This window comes from Ictidomys tridecemlineatus, chromosome 5 (assembly GCF_052094955.1).
Source record: "Ictidomys tridecemlineatus isolate mIctTri1 chromosome 5, mIctTri1.hap1, whole genome shotgun sequence".
NCBI classification, from domain to species: Eukaryota; Metazoa; Chordata; class Mammalia; order Rodentia; family Sciuridae; genus Ictidomys; species Ictidomys tridecemlineatus.
Window position 1 is genome coordinate 19,998,420 of NC_135481.1, and position 22,657 is coordinate 20,021,076.

A 22,657-nucleotide genomic window follows, 5' to 3' on the forward strand; every position below is an offset into this window, starting at 1 on the left:
CCAAAACAGAGCCAAACTTCCCCAGTGAGGGCCTAGGCTTGCGGACATCATTTCTTTCCCCTTCCCTGACTGCTGCTGTCTCACCACCCCATACAAATAGCAAGAGTCACCAATGCCCTCCATGGTATAGGACTAGTGGCTCAGTGGCAGACATTAACCTGCCTTAACTCAGCATCTCTGATGGGCTGAGAATGCCTCCGCTCAACATCCCATGCTTTCCTCTTGCCAACTGCTGCTGCTCCTCAAGCACCTTAGGCATTTTCTCCTGAAGATGGTCCTTCCACCCTCCATGCTTCTCCTCTCCTATAGGTGTTGCTATCTTTACAGCAACAATCCCTGCACCCATGCTCCTGTACCTGAGCAGGCTTGTGTCCATTCATTAGTTCTACCAGTGGTCTCTCTGGCACTTCTGATTCAACACTCCCCAGACTGAACTCACCTTCTTGTCCCTGCTCAGGGTGACTCTCCAGGGAGCTCTCCCTCCATATGTAAAGTCACTGTCCACAAAATGCTCCTGAAATGTGGAGACATGCTTGCTCCTCCCTCATGTCCCAATGCCCACTTGTTCACCAGGTCTAGTGAACTCTTCCTCCTGGATTCCTCTTAAATACACGGCTCATCTCCATCCTCCAGCCACATCCACGCTCTGTGCTTCTTGTTTAGACAACTGCTTCCTAACAGGTCCCCAGACCAGACACACTCACATGCATATTATCTACTTCAAAAGTTGCCAATGGCCTGAGCCCTCCTCTGAAGCTTGGTGCACTTCATTTGTGGGAATACAAGGAAGACATCCACAGGCCCTGTCCCTACCTGGGTCTCAGGGTCGTCAGAGCCCAGGCTGGCAGCCCCCAGCTTGACAACCTCAGCTAGCTGGGTGATGGTGGCTGCTGAGGACTGAGCTGCCTGGGCCAGCTTGTCTGGAGTGGACGCCGCCCCCGACACAAGCAGTTTTGTGTCTTCCACCAAGGCCTTGGCCGTCTTCAGAATGTTCTCCCTGAGAAACAGGCAGGACCAAGGAGGGAGGGAGAAACAAAGGGAAAAACTTACTTTTTGGGGGTTGGGAGGGGAAATCCTTCACAGGGGGCTTTGGTGAAAGGGCTCTGGGAAAGAGTCCCATGTTCCCCCACCCTTATCAAGGGGTACACAGCTTCCACGTAAGCAAAGTTGGGGAGATGAGAGGAAAGCCAACCCTCGTGCATAAGGTGGAGAATAGTAATGGTCCAGGGAAAGACTTAGGTCCACAGGCCTGTGGTTAATTGAACACCCCACATTTTTTGCGACTCTCAAGATCCCTTAAGACACCCACAGTGAGCTGTGAGGCAGCATGGGTTGTGTTATCTTGTCTGGGAATCAGAGCCTGAGGGGCTAGGCTCAGGGAAGCACAGAGTACAGGGAATCTGCTCTGCCCACCCTCAGCCCAGACCTTGGACTAGAGAGAGACAAGGAATAGATGACGAGGATTTGGGGCTCTCCAGCTGTAAACACAGAGCCCTCAGCAACGGCCATCTCAGCAGTGTTCTTAAACTCCCCAAGGCACAGCTCCTACTAAACGTGCCTGCCCCTGCCAATTCTGCCAGGTCAGTGGACGGTCACAGGAGCAGTTCTCTCTAGCCAGCAAAGTGAAAGATCAAAAATATTCTCTGCTGGTTCAGGCTGGATCTAGGACTGTTGAAGGCCGAGCTCAAACATCACTCTGTGTTTACAGTTGGCAAAAGGAGCTTTTTTTGATTTCATGATTCATTTAACCCACTGAGGACCTTGTTGAACTCAGAAGAGATATACAGATTTCTGGCTCCCAGGTAGTGTGGCAAAAGTTGATGAGTTTTGGGGCATGTACCTGTGGTCTGCGAAGGTCTCGCTATTCTCTGCGTTCAACGTCCCTGCTGTTGCAAACATGATAGTGGTGTCCAGGTCGGCGATGATCCCAGATACAGCAGTGGCAGCTGTGATGCATGCTTGTGTCCCCTTGTTCCCAGCCTGGAGAGCTGAGAGTACCAAGGACACCTGTAGGTAAACAGGAATGTGAAAATGGAGAAAATGTGACCCCAAAGTGTGCCGAACCTGAAAACACTGAATTTTTTGTCCTGGAAATTGATGTAGCTTAGGGGTCAGTGGCACAGGTTTGACATCAACAGCCTGGGTCTGAATACCAACTTTTCCATTTATAGGCCACATGGCCTTGGCCAAGCTGTTTCATCTTTTTTGGGCCTTAGTTTCCTCATCTGTAGAATGGGTCCATTACTTTTTATCTACTAAAGAAAGGTATTGGAAGAATAGAGGAAAACTGATGTATGTAAAGTTCCTAGCAAGGCATTTGCAAATCCTAAATGCTCAGTCTAGGGCAGATGCTAGTATGCATTTAGTTCTCATTATGATTCTGAAACCACAGTGAAGGGGCAGGGATTAGGTGCCTCTGAACTGTGCCACTTCCATCTCTTTTAGATAGGTGTTTGGAGCAGCCACTGCTAATATTCATCACTCCTTAACTTGGCTGCCATGATGGGAAATTCTCCAGAACAGACCTCGCTCCAGATGGGATCTCATCCAGAACCTCTCCACCCCTAACACTCCTGCACATCATTAACCACCATCAAACAGTACACAGTGACCTCAGGGTCCTGCAAGTCAGGTAAGGGCTTCACCCCAGCATGTTCCATGTCAGAAATCCTGACTTCCAGCTCCTACCACTCAGCCCCTAGAGTAAACCCTCCCTATTTCAGAGATTCTTTACCCAAACCTGACCATCACTCATCCCTGCTTACAATTCCACCACATGTCAACTTTACTTTCTTCCCCTGACATCTGCCAGCCTCTTACTTCCCCAGACACACCCACCTTTTCTTTCCAGATCTACACTCTGCCTGCAAGGCTCCATTTTCTCCTCTCCAGTCACTGACCAACTCATCCAGCAAGATACAGCTCAAAGTCCCCTCTGAGATGCCTCCACCTATTCTCTTTTCTAGAGAGACAGCTCCGCCTCCTGGGATTCCACAGTGCACTGCTCTTGCCCTCAGGATAGCACCTAGGGTTAGCAGCCGGAAGCTCTTAGAGGCCAGGAGCCCTGTGTTAATTTCAGTGCACTTACAACCACCATCCCGGTTCAATGGCTGGCCCCCAAAAGGATGAAATGCTTTGCAAATGTATTTCTTGAAACGTGCTGAGCAGGGCAGGGGAATGTCAGTGTGGTAAGAGGCACTGAGTTTGGGACATTCTTTTCCCTGTGCTGCTCAGATCTTGGCAGAGGTTGTGGGCTCAGCCCAGCAGGAGGGGCAGGGGGACCATTTCCTGAGTGCCCACCATATCCCAGGACCAGTTCACAGGGTACTATTTCTCTGCTCCATTTGCCTGATTCTCCTTTAAATGTCTGTAGGTCCTACCAGGAAAAGAATTCAGACTGGCACAGAGCTGATATGGGAATGAGATAAATAGCTTCTGGAAAGAACTCTCAGAGAATTGGGGACAAAGGCCAAGACAAGTGATTGGCTGTTTTGGGTGTGTGAGAGAGACTTTCTCAGCCAGGGTGAAAAAAGAAAGTCCAGAAACAGTGCCTTACCCACTGCAAAGGGCGCACAAGTTGGCAGGTGTTTACTGGCCCTCTCCTGGTCCCTAGAGAGGTCATGGAGGAAGACGAATCAAGGGGCTCATGGTTGGGGGCTCATTATATACAACACCGAGACATGTAAGACTGACACAAGAAACACCAGCAGATTAGAAGGGCACGTAGCACAAAACAGCAATAAGCCTGGTTGCTAAACACTGGCCGCCTCCCTACCTTTGTCCTTCCCCAGGTGTCCTGAATCAGGGGCATCTGCTGTGAGGAGCAGCAAGGCCAAGGCCAACTTGGGAAGACTGGGTTGCCTGGCCATGACAGGCAGCTTGGTATCCTGCCCCTGGTCCTGCTGCTTCCCCTGCAAGCCCTTCTGGGGGAACTTGGCAAGCAGGACCTCCACAACAGGGAAGGGCTTTGAAGGGAGAGCAAATAACTTCCCTGAGCTGAGAGATTTATTTCCTCATCCTGTGGAGCCCAGAGAGCCTGGACAGTCCTGCAGGCTTCAGGAGACAGCCAGACTGAGGCTCGGTCTCGGCCAAGGGCCACGGACAGAGCAGTGTCTGTGATTGACTTCCCCATGAGGGTTCCCAGCCAGCCCTGAAGTCTCGTTGCCAAGTTTCTCAACAGTACAGAGCTCTATGTACTTCAAACCGAAGTGCACGGAGAGGAAAATGCCACTGAAGCACAGATGCTTTGGTCTGTGCTTCACACAACCTGCTGAAGAGCTGTTCTGAGTGAGAACTGGCTGGGCTGTAAGCAAAGCAAGAGGTTCCCCTCCGGGAGGAGAATAAAGAGCCTGGATACGGAGGGACTGTTACAGTGGGGCCTTGTGAACTGGGGATAGCATCCTCAGAGAAGAGTTCTGGAGGAAAGTTCCCAGAGAACAGCAGTGAGCATTGACTAGATGTTTATGTCTGGCACAGTGCCAGGTGCTTTTACACACATCACTATGTTTAATCTTCACAATTCTGAGTCAGGAATTGCAAATTTGTATCCTCACATTATAGATGAGCAAATCAAGGCTTGGAGAGGTGAAGTAATTTAGCTAAGATTTCACAGCCCTGCTCCCTACCCTAGAGATTCTCTCTACAAATAGCTGCGTTAGAGTCTGAAGACCCCAGGGGAAGTTCCTTAATGCTCCTCCCCAAAGGCGCTATACAACTGCCTCAAATCACTCAGCTTCCCTGGCTTCACTGGCCCTAAATCAAAAGGTTGCCCAGGAAGGGAAATTTCAGTCTTTTTGACTCAGCCCTTAGCACCTGGGAGCCTCCTTAAGAAGGAAGGCCAGGGGTTACAGGGTGGGGCTCCAGCGCCGGCCTCCCGCTGGCTAGCTTTTGGCTCTGATGTTACTGATAGGGTCTGTCTGCTGGAGGGCCCTTGGAGAAGACTGAGCACTGGGGCCTGATCCTCATGGGATAGCCCCTGTAGCACTCTGCGTTTCTCAGGTCCTGTGGTTCACCCTCTGGTGCAGCCTTCCCCGTGGAGGACCCGGGTGAGAAGAAAAGACAGCTGTGAAGGCTGGATTAACTTTAGCTCAGTTTCTTGCTTTTGTCCCCCATTACAGTGGGTCACTGAGAGCCAGTGGCAACTACGGTGGCTATATCTGACCCAGAGGGCTGCTCCTTACCTTCTCTGTGACAGCACGGGCACACTCGATCAGTTCCCTTTTGGTGTAGCTGTCTGTGGGGCACACCTGGAGGGCCCCTGCCTTCTGCACCAGGAAGATACAGCCATGGCCCAGGTCTTGTACACGCGTGCGAATCTGGAATCCGATCTGCAGAGGCAAGCCCGGGATAGGGAAGGAGTGTGATGGGACCCTGCCATTAAGGCCTTCCCTACGTGGAAAATTTCTCCTGCGTCCTATGGGAAACTGGCTAGGAAAATTCCACTCCTATTAGGAGTCTGTGTCTGGTGAAGTATGGAATTTGGTTGATTTAGCTTCCCTTTTTAGAGACTGTAAAATGCCCACAGTCTCCATCAAGCAAGCATGTGGCTCATTGTGCTAGCATAATGCCCATGGAGTTTGCTACCTTTTCTGGTGTGCAGCTCATTTGGGACTCAGGCCACCCAATAAGAATGTTAATTAGATGAACTCTGTGGCACAATTGTTATTCATTCAACAAGCATTTATTGAGCCCCTGCTGTGTGTCAAGGCCTCTTCCAAGCAGGTGATGCCTTTTCATTTCATTTATACCTCCCAATACCCCTAGAGGGTAATTAGAAGTTCAAAATATAGCTTTAATATTAAGCATATTTTAAAGTGTTCAGATTCTTACAAAACTATATGTTTACCAACGAGAACACCCCCTTCCTCAGCTCTACCACATGGTGAGAGGGACCCTACAGAGCCCAGGCTTCCTGGCCATCAGACCAGGCTTGAGGTTTCCTTGAACAAGGCACACTCACAGAGCTAAAGGCTCAGCAGGCACGCATTCATTTAAGACTCTGAGTTGTGTGATTACTAAAGGCAATTTGCCTGGGAGAAGAGAAAGGAGTGTCACTACGGTTAAGGGGCCAGCTGTTTCCTTTAAGGTATAATAAACTTCACTTCCCCAAAGTACACATTCCTTGGATTCTTTTTCATGTCAGTTTTCCTTTGGTCCGGATCAACACAGCTGCCATGAATAACCTGCCCTCCAGTGCAGGTAAGAAACTAAAAAGAAAGTTTAAGTGTGAATCAGTGTTATTTTTTAAAATGTACAGTAGCTAGAGGTTATAGCTTATTCTTGTATCAACTATTTAGAACAGTTACCAAAATATTTCAGATTTGGTGAATGCTGCCTGGAAGACTTTGGCCATCTGGATGCCGTCTCCTGCTATCATCTCTTATCATCTCTTTAGAGTTTATGGAGGAGTAACTTTGGAGAGTAGGGGTACTACAGATGTTCTCTTACATTACAAAAATACAGCTTTTAGGAAAACATATTCTGCCCTTAACTCCTTAATGCCCAAAGGGCTTTCAAGTCTCCTTAACAGAAAATTCTTTGGATTAAAAAAGGTGAGTTTCTACTCTTTGGGTATCTTGTGAATATTATGCTGGGTGATGCAGAAGCTTCACCATTAGGTAGGTCTGTCCTGCTGACCATTTCTGTATAATATACAACATGAGCAGCATTCCTGGATTCTAAAAAAATGGCAGTACTGAAAATAGGTCTGGACTGGTGCAGTAATACGGCTGTCACCAAGGAGGGACAATTCAGCCCACAAGGCAGTGAGTGATGCCATTCAAACTAATGTGTTTACTAGACACATTCCTGGCTTTAAAAACAAGTTCAAGGTGAAGCCAGGTGATGCCCCATTAAAGTTTTAAACTCAGTCTAGCTTTTGAAGCCTTCCAGATCCATAGTTTAACACCAAGTATTCAAGAATCAGAGCTAATCTAAAAGCAAGAGCTCTTAAATTAAGGATGACCACAGATCTCTAAATGATAAAGGACAGCTGATAAAGTCAGGTGAAGAGGAAGTGGTAGAAGAAATACTGACAGAATTTCAAAACAAAAAGAGACCTTATCAGTTTCAGTTATTTAAAGTGGCTCGGATTGAAATGTGGTTTTGTTGTCTTGAGCTAAAAATTTTACTAAGCTCTCTGGATCTCAATTTGCTTACCCATAAAACGGGAAGAACAAATGACTCTTGTTTCATATACTGTGATTAGAAGAGTAAATGGGACAGCACCCATCACAATGCCTACCATGTGGTCAGACCTATTTTTTTTTTTTCAGGGGTGTGACAGCAAGGCACTCAAATGAAAGAAAACAACAGAATCAATAGTCTACTGGCAATTTTTTTTTTTTTAACTGAGGATTGAATGCAGGGGCACTTTACCACTGAGCCACACCCCCAACCCTATTTTGTATTTTATTTAGAGATTGGGTCTGAGGTGCTTAGTGCCTCATTTTGCTGAGGCTGGTTTTGAACTTGCTATTCTCCTGCCTCAGCCTCCAGAGCCACTGGGATTATAGGCATTTGCCACTGTGCCCAGCTTTATTGGCAATTTCTCTGTGAACATTTTGTACCACCAGAGGAACATTCTAGAAAGAATGAGTTTTTGAGACTGTATTCAAGCAGATAAGGGATTTAAAAATGGTCAGCTTCCAAAACAATGCTGAACTTCTTGCAAATACAACCCAATGTTTTAAGAACCATAGGGTGATTCCACACACCACTAGTGTTTATTATAAAGGAATGTTGCTCAAAGACATGCAACTTGGGGTTTTAAATTGGCAACTTTAGTAAACCATTACTTGAGCCTCATGAAAAAAACCTCAATTCCCTTCTTGCCCAAATAAAAGTTCAATGGAGGAAAAACCATCTCCCTGTTTTGTGCCTGGAGGGAAATTAAAAGCCTGGCCTTTATGAAGTTTGGGATCCAATTACAGTGTGGGTGGTGATCTAGGAGATCTGATCATCTTTCCTTACTGCCTAAAACCAAACAAAATGTTGGGCTTGTCACAGACCTTAAAAGCAATTGCATCCGAAACCAGGTCCACTATCTTGCCTGGGAGAGCATGTGGATGTTGGTAAGTTCTGATTCTTCAGAACTTATGTGACAAACTGAGAGAGAAAAATATGGAAGGAAAAAATAGAAAGTTCACAACAGACTTAGGAATCACTATCCAACCTCCAAAAAGCATGTCTGGAGTGGAAAGTTTTAGAGAATTCTAGAGAGGGCTGTGGTTCTTTTAGGCAAATGCTCCTGCTAGCTTTGAAGACATCGAGTATTACAAGGGGTTACAGTGGATTTTCCTTAGAGACAAAGCTTTAGTCATTAAATCTTTCCCCCAGGATTTACACTTAGGAGTCATGGCTCATAGAATTTCTTTTTTTCTTTTCATTTTTTTTTTAAGAAAAATAATAATAACCCAAAATTGCAAAGCTGCCAGAGGATTTTGGCTTTTCTGAAGAAGTTTTTACAGTGAAGTTAACAAAGGTTTGAATTTTCCATGGAAAAATAAGCAGATAAAGATCCTGCTTGATGTTTCAGGGCACAGCTCTGATTTTTCCTGTAATTGTCCCATCCTGGAAAAGACCAAAACGCTGACTTGGCACAGCCGCTACAGGCTGCCGTGAAGGGGGCCGTTTTTGACTTGCTGGGGATATAAATATTTTCACATGCTGTGATGTGGGGTCCTCTTGGGTATACAAATAATTCTACGATCTTGGAATAAAAAAATACATTGCTTCAGGGATCTTCTAACCTTCTTGGTTTTCTCCCCACATATCTGTCTGGCAAATGCAAACAAAGAATTTTCCTTTGCAAGCCACGGGTAATTTTATATTTTCCCTGTCTCTTTCACTCCAGGTCACATTGCTTTTGTGTCTGGACTGTAAAATATAACTTGAGATGTAAGAGTGAAATGGGAAAAGCTTAATGAAAATGTTGCTACAGCCCACGGCCAATAACCAAAGAAACCTGTTGTGCTTTCTGCAATCCATTTTCTTTCCTGGCTGCTTTGACTTTATTTTATAGTTTGCTTCAGTGGTTTGCCTTGCAATAAGAAAATTCTGCTTGTTTCACACATGAGGTGGGCAACTCATAAGAACTCCGATGGGGGAAGGGCCCTGCAGATAACCCAGGCAGGACAGCATTTCAATCATCCAAGGCAGATGGAGGTGGATTCCACTCGTAAAGGTTTCTGTAGATAGGGATCCAGACCTCCCTTACAATTACAGTCTGTTTTAATTCCTTCCTCAAAGCCATTTACTTCTTCCCTTTGTTCAACCAAAGTCTTCTTTACTCTAACGTAAGTTCCCTTATAGTTGTTTATGAAATTCAAAATTACACATTAATCAAGTGAAATTATATGTCTAGATAAATTACAGACTGGAATTATAGTCTAGTCTTACTAAAGCAGGGAGTCTATTTTAAAGAAAGAAAGATGGGCCTGTGTAAAAGAATCAAGAGAGTCCTGGTGTCTCTGATAGTGTTCCTTTCTTGATTGAACTTAACACACTCATCACAAACAATTATTCATGCTGCAACCTAAATAATCATTTTGAAATCAGAAAACACAGGCACTGTTAAAACTTAAGAAATCCCATGCTAGATATATATGTATGCAAGTACATATATGTGATGCTTCTGTTTGCATGCATGGTTATGCCACTTGTTAGAAAGCAATGTGTTCTGGGTCTTTGCTTCTGTAGAACCTCTGGGAATCTTTGTTAGAACATGCTCGGATCTGACTCCCAGAAGAAAAAGCAGCACTGAGGAACTTTGGGACAGTGACTATTACTGCAAGGAGAGAAAAAGACCAGCTACAACCTTCTGCCTTGACATCCCACTAATTCACAATAGGGGTTGAGCTCAATAAACAGCTTGCTGAATTTCATGGAACAGTTACCTTTATCTCTCCAGTGTTACTGCAACTCATCCCATCATTCTGCATTCCAGATTGAGCTTTCTTTCTCTAAAGAGCCACAGTTCCCTGGGCCCTTCTGGGTGTTCACACTGACATCCCCTGGAGCCCCGTTCAGGATCTCTGGAGACCACCCAAGGAGTGGTCTTCCCAGTAGACTACTCCGTTTCTTAGAACTACCAGAGATTGCAACTCTTAGAAGGTGGCTTTAGGGGCCTAATGTTGTCATTTGAAGGCCTTTCTGGGTACAGCTTGCTGAGGTCAAGTCTATGCTGGCCTCCACAGAAAGCTAGTTAAGGGAGGCATGTGGGTACTAAAGAGGCCACTGGAGGTATGATGGCAGGATCTGGGCCAATTCTTAGAAAGCCACTAAGATTATTAAGGTAAGGCTTGTGACACAAAAGCAGGCATTTCTCAATTGAGGGGCAGCAAAATCCCATGCTTCTAACACTTCTGGGAGCCTTTGTAAAATACAAGCTTGACTTGGGGGGATGCATAGAATAGCAACAGGAAATGATAAGATGGCACCCTCAGGCTCAAGTATGGTAAAGTGATGGGCTGATGGGGAAGAGGCCTGGAAGAACATTGTAAACAGTTATTTTTTTCCTGAGAGCCTACTTCCCAAATGGTCCCAGCTCTTGGCCAGTCAGGCTCTGAAAGAGCATGAGCCTGGAACACAACCTTGGGCTTCCAGGTATGAATGGGTGTGTGTGGTGGGGAGAAGTTGGCTGCACATAGTGGAAACAGAATCTGGTTCTAGCTACTGGGCTCAGGTCTTTTGGAGTGGAGCCAGGCTACAGAGAATCCCTTGGGGGTGGGCACCACTGTGTTTGCTTCTTAAAATAGGGGCCTTAAGGTGGCAGACCTCCTCTGGTTCGGCCGTGGCTGCTGCCATCTGGCCCTGGAGAGCCAGGTGCCCATAGTCACTGGTCATTTGTGAAGCCAATCCTCCCAACTCCTCCGGGTTAGTAACCGACTTAGTCATCTGGAAAAAGAAAACAAGCAAGACACAAATACACACAGAGAAAAGCATGAAAACCACGTGTTAATACCATTGGAAGCCAAAGGATTTCATTCACTTTTAAGCTCCCGATGGGGTGAAGGCTAGTACTGGCATTCAGGGCTGAATGCTGGAAAGGGCAGCTCAAGCACAGCCCAAGCCACATTGCACACAAAAGGCCAGAACCCATGCAGACCCTGCAGGGCCCCTCTTAGGCCAGCAGATTCTGGTTGGGCCAGATGGGCACATGCTTAGTATGGAGGCCGTGCATCGTGGAGCTGGGCCTTGAGGGACCATTCTCTGGGAGGTGCCCTGTGAGGCCAAAGAGGAATTCCCCCACGAAACCTCCAGGAGGCACAACCCATGTGCACTGCACACTCCTGGCCTGGGTGTCTACGGACTGCTGGTTTGGGCTCTGGGTCTTAGAAGCAGGATCCACCCAGGTAAGAAAGGGCATGAGGACAGGGCTGTTAAAGTTGTGAATGAGAAGTGGTAGAGAAGCCAATGTTTTGGAGGAAGAAACTCAGAGAATAGCTTTGAAATAAATTTGTGCCAAAGCATGACAAGGGTTCAGCCACAATGTTCTTATTGGCAAGACATATTTTTCTGCTTCATAGAACAGTGTGTCTTAGCTAAGCTCACCTAACACGTTAGTTTCTAGCTTTCCTTCTTCCTCTGGACAAAAAATGCCAATTCTCACAAGAACAGCTTTAATGTATTACTCAGAAGTGTCCTTGTCCCTCTTTGAGGAGCTTCCCTCCTGCCTTATCCCCTTCCTTGCTCTGGATAATTCTCTCTTTATAACCTTTGAAGGCCTTGATGTGAAAGGGTTTTTAAAGTCTTTTTGAACAACTTCATATCCATTGAGGTAGGATAGGAATGTCTGACTCTTCTAAGGTTTTTTTTTTTTTATAAGGAAATGTCACAAGCTTCAGGCCCAAGTATGGGTTCCAAGGAGCACATGTTGAACCTCAAGAGGGCGAGATGGCACCATGAACTGCTCCATCTGTGCCCAGCCACAGAGAGATTCTGAGGGTGAGCCCACAAGGTGAAATGGGCCTCTCCAATCAAGGCACAGGCCAGCTGTTTCAGGAGTGGCCATGCAGCTGGAAGCTGGGCTCCTTAGGGTCAAGGACAACAAGGTCAACAAAGGTTAGCCCAGAGCCTGGCCCAGGAGACATTCCAGAAATGCTAAAAGGCCACTCAAAAATGTCTTCTCCTGCCACTGCACTGCATGGCAAAGCTGCAGAGCGGGACTTTTGTCCTCTGTGCTCCCTTTAGAGAACGGGCTTGCGCTCAGCTCCAGCTGGTCAGACACACGGAGATGAGTGTTATGTCTCCCTCCTGCCCCAGCCCCAATTCTTTTCAATAACAGTAGACCTGGCACAGTCAGTTTCCATGAATGAGCGGAGCAGCCAGAGAAGGCTTCGTGGTCCAAGCTCAACCTCTAGTGGACACACGATTACATGACAGAACCAGAGAAGCGCGTGGGCCACTGTGATGGGACAGTAACCACATGGTGGATCATTCTGGTCCCTCTGTCAAGGAAGGCCCCTGGATTTCTCAATTCAGGCTTTTGTGGAAAAAGCATCTGAGGCATCTCCAAAGAGTCTACCCTGTAGCCTCTGAGTCTTTTAAAGTGAAGAGGCGCTTACCCCACATGCTCCTATTCATTCTCTAAAGACCCCATTTGTCATTTTTTTATGTAACTTATTAACATGTCAAGATAGCATTCACTGTTTCTTGAATGGCATTTATATCTATGGACCCACTAATAGAGTTCTTGTGTTGCATTTTAGCAAAAAACAACAAAAAATTATCTCCAAAAGTTACTTGCCTTCTGTTGTCAGGATTTTTTTTTTTTTTAAATAATAACCACACTGTTCCATCTTGCCTAAAAAGATAGGCAATACTATATTGTCTAAGTGTTAAAATTTGACTCTGTAAGACAGTCTCATCTCTGTTCTATTTTATCCAAAAATATCTTTTCTCATACTGTGATTTAAATATATCAAAATATCTCAAGGCCTTTCAGAGGTGAATAGGACTTTTTTTCTTCTTGACTCCAATTTCCTTCTCATTTCCTTTATTCTCTCATATTTTCTCCTTCCTTTGTTCCCTGTCCTCATGCCCAAATCTCAGTCATCTTAATTCCTTCTTGTGGCTTTTTCATGAGGTGGGCTTCTCAGCAGGTTGGGTTTCTAGACCACAAGTGACCAGAGAGACCACAAAGAGAGGGTGGGTGCTAGAACCCAGGAGGAACTAGGAGCATATCTCTCTCCCTCACAGATCCTGAGTTTAAAGACTCAGAGGTGGTGGCAGACAGGGGCAACCAGCAGTGGGAAGGGCTCTTACCATTTCCTGAGCTGTAACAGCAATGGCTTTGGAGTATTTAACCACAGTTGTCTGGTAGTCGACGAATGTTCCCTTTGGTTCTGGAGGGGTGCCTTCATCCAGCTATAGAGAAGAGGAAAAGAACCCAGAAGTCATAAGAAACCCATTGAAGCGTGGATTGCATTTATTAGAATTAGAAACTTAGAGAAGTGAAGAGACCCTTAGATTCTTTGGCCCTGTTGGAGATGAATTCCCTAACTTGTGCAGTAAGGACTACAGTAGGGCTGCACATAAGGCATTCAGGGGACACAGGTAAGAGTCCCCCAGATGAGTCTCAGAATGAGATACATTATGGAGAAGTGATGTTTCAGCTAAAGTCTAATCAGGTAAGGAGCGTCCACAAATGTAAAAGGTAGGGAAGGTAATCCAATAAATGGGATAGCACTGCAGCACACAGAGGCGTGGTGGAAATGATGTTCAGGGAAGTGCAAAGAGGAGAAAGATGAGGTGGGAGAGGAGGCAGAAGATAGATCACTAAGGGCTTCCCTAGGATGCTGGAGTCCACATACATCGATGCCCTGGAGCTATTTATGGTCTAAGTTGGAAATAGAAGGAACTGGAAGTTCTAGGAATAAGCTGCTATTCATCTGACTCTAAGTGTGATACAAATTGAGAGAAGGGAAAAATCACTGTGTGGTGAAGAGTGGAAGCAGGTAGGACTGTGGCTGTGTCCCTCAAAGGCTGAGGACTTATTGCTCAGAAACTTGTATCTGAGACCTGATTCAAGAGCTTATAAATGGTCCTCAAGCTAGTTAAGATCTCCAGGTCTCAGAGTACCTTTGTTGGTAACTTCCAAGCAGGACACAGTTGTAGAATCCATTGAAACTATATGTGGCCAAGAGCTGCATAAAAGAGGAGGAGATGATGACCACGAGAATTAAGATGATAATGTTAGTGAGACTGTAATGAAGAAAAAGGCAACCCATCTTCACCACTGTCATCAGCATTATTGTCACCATTGGTTGCTGAATGATATTCCAGATGAAGAGACAAGGCAAAAGATGCCAATATAGGATGTGTGAACATAGCGGGCTTGGTATCACCTGCACAGAAGCAGGTTTTGAGAGTGTTGGGAATGAGGCTGTTATCTGGAGAAACTTGAAATCAAGAGGAAGATGGTAGGAACTGGCAGGCAATGACATATTTGAGAAGATCTCCCTGGCACCTCTTTGCCAGATAGTTTGGACTCAGGGAAGAGATTGGGAGCCAAGAGGTCAATTAGGAGAATGTTAGGTGGTATCCTCAATAAGAGCCACATGTCAAACAGTCACAAGCTACATCGTGAGTGAAAGGAATATGTCCCTGGAGCCTGTGTGTGATGTGGCTGCACAGCCTGGGAGTCATTTTCACCAAACAACACAACACAAACTCTAGATTATTATTTTTAGGGGATACCAGGTATTGAACCCAGGTGTGCTAATCCACTGAGTAACTTGCCTAGCCCTTTTAAATATTTTTTTAAATTCAACAATTTTATGTAATTTTATATTCTATAATTTTAGAACAGCATTTTTTATTATTAGTTGTTCAAAACATTACAAAGCTCTTGACATATCATATTTCATACATTTGATTCAAGTGGGTTATGAACTCCCATTTTTACCCCGTATACATATTGCAGAATCACATCGGTTACACATCCACGTTTTTACATACTGCCATACTAGTATCTGTTGTATTCTGCTGCCTTTCCTATCCTCTACTACTCCCCCTCCCTTTTAAATATTTTATTTAGAGACAGGGTCTCACTGAGTTGCTGAGGCTGGCTTTGAACTGGCAATCCTCCTGCCTCAGCCTCCTGAGCTGCTGAGATTACAGGTGTGCACTACCATAAACAGCTAGGGAAAAAAAAATTTAAGGTATCTTTATTAGGCAGAGAGATGATTGCAAATGTCTTATCACAGCATGGGGACCCTGCTAGTCAAATGAGGATTGAGTTGACTCATCTGTTAAGTGTTAACCCACTGAGCATCTTTTAAGTGTCAGTAGGTGTTAGGATCCTTCATTTGAGATGTGGCCCAACTATACCAAGCCGGGAACCTGTAGCCTGTGACTGCTGGCTACTGCGATGAACCTTTACCCAATCTGAAAGTAATGAGAAAGGTAAGAATAAAGTAGTGCTTCAGGATTTCTAATTTATTTAGTTGAAGACCTCCCCTTTATTCTGGGATTACAGACTTCACATTGCTTTTTTTTTTTTCTTTTCTGGTATTAATATGACCTTTCTTTTATGAAATAGTAGTGATGCTGGTAGCAAAGTTTTTGTTTTGCTTCTGCAACTTTCTTAGCACCAAAGCTGTAAGGAAAACGAAGAAAAGGTACTCTATTGTGAAATTCCACAGAATCCCACAAACCTCACTGAATGAAGAAATCAAGGTTCAGAGGGCTGGAGTGATTTGTCCCAAGTCACAGAGAAAGCTTATTACTTCATGTTCACCTATCAGTTCCAGACGCTCTAGTGCTTAGACACATGGACAGGAAATCTCCAGAACTACTGTAGTGGAAGCTCTGAAGAATTGCAAGAATTGCATCCAAGTTCAAATAAACTTTGGGTACACTCATATTATTTTGCCTGTTACTGCCCTTGATAATTTAAGCAATGATTCAAAGAGCATATCACTATTTTCACCAAATTAATGCACCTGGATACAAACACCAGCTTTCTAATATCCTGCTGCTTAGGGCCCAAGGGACTGAAATATCCCTTAAAGCTCTAGCAAAAGGCTGAGTAAAGGCAGGATGGGGAAGAGGTATTGTGTGGTCGCTTGGATGTCAGGACAGATCAGTTAAGAGTTTAGGGGCAGTCCAGAAACCTCAGTGGCATATTGTTTAATTTTTAGGTACCAGGGATTGAACTCAGGGGTGCTTAAGCACTGAGCCACATCCCCAGTCTTTTTTTTTTTATTTTTTATTTTGAGACAGGGTCTTGCTAAATTACTGAGGCTGGTTTTGAACCGGTGATCCTCCTGTCTCAGCCTCCCGAACCACTGGGATTACAGGCATGTGCCACTACACCCAGCCCCAGTGATTTGTTTTCAAGAACTGAGGGGGGAAAACCCTTTGCTCCTGGCCTCTGTGGTCTGTGTTGTCAGCAGTTTCCAGCTCTTCCAGCACAGTCACGTGTGCTCTGGGCTGAGGGAGCAGCTGTCACACCACTGACATCAGGTGTGCAAGAGCTGCTTTCCGTCTGCAGCCTGGGGCAGCGTGTAAGGCTCACAGCTGCCTCAGGAAGACTTCAGATCTGACTCTCACATTCCAGGGATTGCTAGGACATTTCCCTGTCATTGCACTGATTCTGAAAATTCCCTTTTCTCAAGAAGAAAAAAATTAACATTTGATTTTCTAATTTGTACCAAGAAACCTTGGACTTAGACACATTATTTTATATTCTTGGTAGACACATGGCTTATTTTCAAAGCTCTAGTGTTCTGATGTCCTAAAAACCAAACACACACACTGAGACTTATCCAAAGGAGTTGAGAATTTTGCCATTTACTTGTTTGTGCCAAACTGTCCTTATTTGAAGCATGAGAAGCTCATAGATCAAAAATTAACCCATTAAGTGCCAAGTTTTCAATTGTATGACTATTTCAATGAAATGGACCCAGGTGCAACAGAATAGGTTGAAAATCACATTCTAGAGTTTATTATGCAATTTGTTATCATGAAAACCATTAGTCATACCATTAATAGTATTAATGAATATTATCTTTAATCACTCACCTATTACTTTTCTCAAAAGGACAGGATTCTAAAAACAAATGTTTATTTTGAAGTTACCATAAGTGGTCTATTTGTTGCTCAATTTAAGTTTTTAGGTTTCATAAATGGGTCGATGGGACAAAATGGGTTAACAGATACTTTAAAAAAGTGGAGCCCCAGGTCTCTAAAGGAAGACTTGGCTGTCCAGCCCAGACTTGTTACTCCAGCAGTGTGACAATGACTATATAATGTTTAGGGATAATTACTCTAATTACAGTTTGAGGGTATCCTTTCTTTATGGAGATATGAACAACCAATCTTCTCTAAATTAGCAATTAAAGACTGCTTATTATCCTGAAAAACCATATTAATGTATTCACATTCTGACGATGGACATGTCAAAACACAGAGGATGTCTATAATTCTTGGCTGTGCTATCACAGGACGGCAATTAGATGTTGATGAACAATTGTTCTTGGTGATGAATATCAAACTGACATGACGAGTGAAGGATTGGGGGAAAAGAGCAGAATATATGGAATTGAAACTGTCTCCAGTCATATTTCCTTACTGACCCATGTCAACCGACAGGTCACTAAATGAGAAAATGATGCTTATCTTCTTTGTCTGTTGTCTATGAGAGTTCATAAAGGGGTTTTACACATATTATTTCATTGGTTGATGCATGTGACTAGATACCAGAACCATGAGGAAATTTTAAAAAGTACTAACAGAGATTCCAAGACTCTACCCCATCAAGATCCCAAACAAGCAAGTTAGGGGTGCAGCCTAAGAACCTGCATTCAGAAAATCTCCCTGTTGTCCCATAGTAACCATTTTGAAGTTTGCTTTTCACAACGAACTTACGAAGGAGCCAGAGGAGGTGAATAATTACTTCCATTTTGTAAATGAGGAAACCAGTGATATGTTGACCACCTCCCATCCTCCTAGATAAAACTGGAAGGAAGAGGGGGAAAGCTGGTTTACAAAAGTAATAAACTAGAGCTCTCCAGAGAAGGCGGCTTGCTTGGGGACAGTGGGAGAAGACCGAGGCAATGATGGCTAAGGAGGGGCCATTCCACCCAGAAGCCCATGCCCACCTTGCTCACAGCCTCTGCGATGGCGTCCACCATGCCTCCCACCAGCCCCACTTCACTGGCAGCTTCGTTCAGTGTCACCATGATGTCGTCCACGGCTTCCTTCATCAGCTGGGCGGCTTCCGTGATGGCGTCATGGGTATGCTGAGCCTGAGAAGGGAATTGTGAAATGTTTCCTTCCACAGAAGGAAATGGTGCTTAGTCTCTTAAGAATCACTTCACTTCTCTTATGAATAACCTTAAGAAGACAAAACTATCCTCATGGTGGAGCACAGCAATGCATCCTATATTCTCCTTTTCCTGGATTTTGGATGTTTGTTTGCAAACCAAATAAAAGTCAGAAAGACAAATAGGAAAAGCATTTTTTTTTTTATAACCAAGAGGAAGAATAAAACTGCAAGGTCAAATAGTGTCTAATGACATGACTAGTTTTATTTGTTACTATGTTCACGGTTGTAGAAAGAGAATGCCACAGGCTCCTAAATATATGAGTTGACATAGTTAATGAAAAAAGAAACTACTATAAAGGAAAAATGTATTCATAACATATGTACTTCTATTCAGCATTGCCCAATACACTCTCATTCCCTTTCTACAAATAAGTTAGGAGATTATGCAAATGTAGGTACATACAACAGGAATAAATATGTAGAAGGCCAAACAGTCTTTAGAACTATGTCACAATTTATATTGCCAGGAAATTGGAGAAACAAATGAGCAATATTCTCCAAGGCAGACACTCTGTAGGCAAAGCCACACTGCCCTCGTGTTTCTCAGTATACCTTACTGTGAGGATGTGTCCATGTCAATCGCAGAGCAGGGGCTGGGTAGACAAATGAGCAGACAGAATATAGAACAGGGGCCAGTGCTGGGCTTCCTGGAAGACACCTCAAATGGCAGCAGGATGCAGGAGAAAGTTTCTAAGTCTGGGGCAGGAAAACCTGGGATCTCGTTGTGGCTCCAATGCCAACTAGTTAAGTGAATAGACTTGCTTCCTCTTCAGTATAATAGGAAGAATTATAATATTGCTATGTAGCAAAATTCTGATGGACTCATAACGGGCAGGGTAGTAGGGGGATGTGCTCCTCTGAACTGTGATCTAATACCAGGTAGTTAGTGTGAGGAATGTGCTGCACCCAGGTGCTGGGACTATCCAGGAAGGAGTGGGGGTCATCCTGGCCCACCCTAGGGAGATGACATTTACAAAAGGCCCCAAACATTGCATTTTTACTTTGGTGGGTGAAAAGGTAACAAAGCCAGTGGGACTTGATAGAAGGTAACTGCTATGAATTAAAAAAAATTTTTTTTTTTTTTTAATAAAAAAGAAGAATTGTAAGGAGGCTAGTGAGTCATAGGAACTGGCCCTGTCTGAACTGAAAAATCCTAGGAAGCAAGAAGAGTTCCTGAAGGATGACATCTGATGAGATGTGACACGTGCTGCTCTCAGATGGTTATCCTTGAGGCAACTGTGTCAGGAGGCGTAGATTTCTGTCTTCAAGATGTAATAGAGTAAAGTGGCAATTTCAGTTGATAGTTAATTTCATGGCATAGAGAGGGTATAACGTGAAATGTACAGATGGCTTGGTTTTGATGACAGAAACCTGAAAGGTGCTATCTCCTGTATGTCACACTCCACAGAACATATCTCATACAAATATATTCTCATTTACAAGGAGATCAAATAAAATCTGTGTTTTTCTTTAAGTCTCAGTTCAGATGAACTCATTACTGATGATGCAAAATATGTCAGAAATTTTACATATTCATATGAAAAGTAAATATGTGCTTTAGGGGAGAGACAAGCGCCGCTTGTCAAGGATCTTCCATCTCCTTTGGGTTCAGGAAGGTGTCAGGAGTAAATTTGGGGGGCAGCAGCAGTAAGTCATGAAGCTGTTATTTTGGGACTCCCTTCAAAATTTACAGAGCATTTGCCCCATACAAAGTGACAAAAATCCACAAAAATAATCCTTGGCTGTGGCTATCCTAGAAATGAATTATTTTCCCATCTGCTTGGGAAGATGGGCTGTTAGGTTTTCTCGAAGACCTGTCGCCCTTCACTCCTTATGTTTAAAAGTTTTACAGATTCTTAGAGGTCAACTCACAGTCCACCTCCTCTGTAAAGCTGTCTCCAGTTGTACCAGCCCCATTCAGCGCCTTTGTTCTGGTCTCCAAAGGCAAGTCACAGCTTAGTTCAGAATCACACACTGTGTGCTGGCTGAGCACAGCAGCTTAGTATGCCCAAAGACACAGTAGGGTCTCAATTAAGGCATGTTTAAATGACCAGTGACCGTCCAGGAAGCAGAGTCAGTAGGCTAACAATGAGGTCGTTATTTTCGATTTTGGAGGGGTTCCTTGTTACTGCTCCTCACAGCACAATACAGATTCCATTCTTTCTTGGACACATGCCTGAACTCAACTTCCAAGGGAGCCTTGTTTCTTTCTAACAGCATTTCCACTACAAAGCCCAGGACAGCAGGCAAAGACATCACAGGAGGATGGAAAGTGGGAGAAGGCTACAGGGAGCAGACCTCAATTATAGTAAAGGGAGAAAAACAACTAATAATTAGAACCATGCAACAGAGAAGAGGGCTATGTTTTTTGCTGGAGTGTTGCAAGCAGCTTCTATGGGGGCCCATGGAGGACACTGTGGAAGGGAGCGGATGGGGTGGGGACCCAGGAGGGAGCTCAATGGGGCAAGGAAGAGGCCACCAGCACAGGCCTTCCTAATATGTGCAATTCATTAACCTCAGGCTCTGAGGCTGCTACTTCTTGTTTTTAAACACCTCTCAGACCAGACACATTATCTCATTCAGTCTCTATAGCTACCCTAGGGAGGGGTTCATAATTAGCCCTTGTTATTCAGGCCAGGAAACAAAGAAAGGAAGTAACCTGCTAGAAAGAGGTGGAGCTGGGATTTGAATCCAGTTATGTCTGATCCCAGAAGTGTGCTATTTTCTACCAAATAAGAACTACTGAAAACTATTTAAAAACATTTTAGTCCTATTTTTTTTCTGTCAACAAGAAAATTAACAGGTAATGCAAATAAAACCCAGTAAGTATCCACCTAAATTGGTTGTCTATGCCTCTGACCTCTTAGGAAAGGGTCTAAAAAGCAAACCCAGTGGCCCAGGTGTCTTTTGGGACAAGCCTTCAATTTGTAGACCAAATGCAGGTTGGGTATTGGTGAGGGGACAGAGTACACCTGCCTGGCCTTTACTCATCATGTCTTACTTCACCACACCCAGTGCTTCTGGTCCCTCAGTGAAAACTATTCTGGCCACCAATTCCAAGCAGAAAACGCCATTATGAAGCTTGTGATGCTGACTATGTATGCTCCCGACCAAGAGGAGCTCAGAACTGGCTGTCCAAGCAGATATGCTAACATCTTAACCCATCCAGAAGAGTCCTATTTTGATATTCTATTGGTCCTGAGACCCTTTTAGGTGGAGGGTGAAGAAATGTGGCAATAAATAGCCTTGGATAAAAGACAACCAGAGCTGTGTCAGAAGGTTAGCTCTGACTCCTCTAGTTTGGAGAGGGTACAAAGAGGGCTGGCCCCACATCAGGGCACCTACTGCTAATCTATCACAGTCAGGGCTGCATTCTTTGTCCTTCTTGATCTACTCTACCAGTTTTGCAACTAGACTTGTTATTCCAAAGGACTCTGCACACTTTGAGGGCCAAGGCTCTTAGTACTTTTAGCATACCCAGAATTAGGCTCTTAGTAATTAATGGTCAGATATTTGAATGAAAACCTAAATATAGAAAATTCAGGTTTAAGACATTATTCATGCTGTCACAGTGAGTTGTTTCTAAAATATGGATTGGTTGTGTCATTCTTCTGCTTAAAGACCATCACTGACTGCCCATTGCTTACAATAAAGGTCAAATACCTTGGCTTGGAAGAGGAGATCTGTCACAGCATGGCACAGTCTATCCTCTTGTCCAGCTACCTTTGTGATCTGCATTTTTCTAGACACATCAGACTGCTTACCATCTTCTGAAGATAATCACAATCTTTTGTTTTTTTTTTCTTTGTAACCCTACATATGGCTTTGCATATACTTTTCCCTCTTCCCAAGTTCAAAATAAAATGTGATACAAAGTCACTTGTGACACACTATTGTAATCCTTGGCCACTTAAAGCAGCTGGGTTACATAACAGGCTGAAGAAATGTTCCTTCTACAAACTGGGCAAAGGGGATATCATATGAAATTGCTGTCTCTTAAGTCTGAGAAACAGAAATGACATTCACTGGAAAACAACTGAATTTTCCTTCCTGCAAGTTGGTGTCAACACTGAACAGGTCCCAGTAAGCATTTGCTTTTATTCCTGTCATCATCACAGAATTCATTTTTTCCCTCAAGGATGCTTGTCTATACATTCTTTAAGGAAAAAATAACTTACAGATAAGACTTAATTATGTACACTTCTTAACGCCCCCCAAATCCCTGGGAAAACCAATAATAGAAGATGATTCCCCACTTCAGAGAACTGGAGTAATGTTTTGTTCCTTAGAGAGAGACAATACGGCAGGACCAGGACCTTTGTG

The 22,657-nt window shown here is 44.3% G+C and overlaps 1 protein-coding gene across 8 annotated transcripts in view; it reads right to left on the reverse strand.

Moving 5' to 3' along the window:
- Tln2 (talin 2) overlaps positions 1-22,657 on the reverse strand; it is a 405,316-nt gene that overhangs the window by 42,755 nt on the left and 339,904 nt on the right. For all 8 annotated transcript variants that reach the window (XM_078049521.1, XM_040275958.2, XM_078049522.1 and 5 more), the window contains 6 exons: positions 18,108-18,254; positions 13,267-13,368; positions 10,777-10,896; positions 5,181-5,327; positions 1,841-2,007; positions 814-997 (listed from right to left, as the gene is read on the reverse strand). In XM_078049521.1, the coding sequence (XP_077905647.1) occupies positions 814-997; positions 1,841-2,007; positions 5,181-5,327; positions 10,777-10,896; positions 13,267-13,368; positions 18,108-18,254 (867 nt within the window). The remainder of the gene's footprint in view (positions 1-813; positions 998-1,840; positions 2,008-5,180; positions 5,328-10,776; positions 10,897-13,266; positions 13,369-18,107; positions 18,255-22,657) is intronic.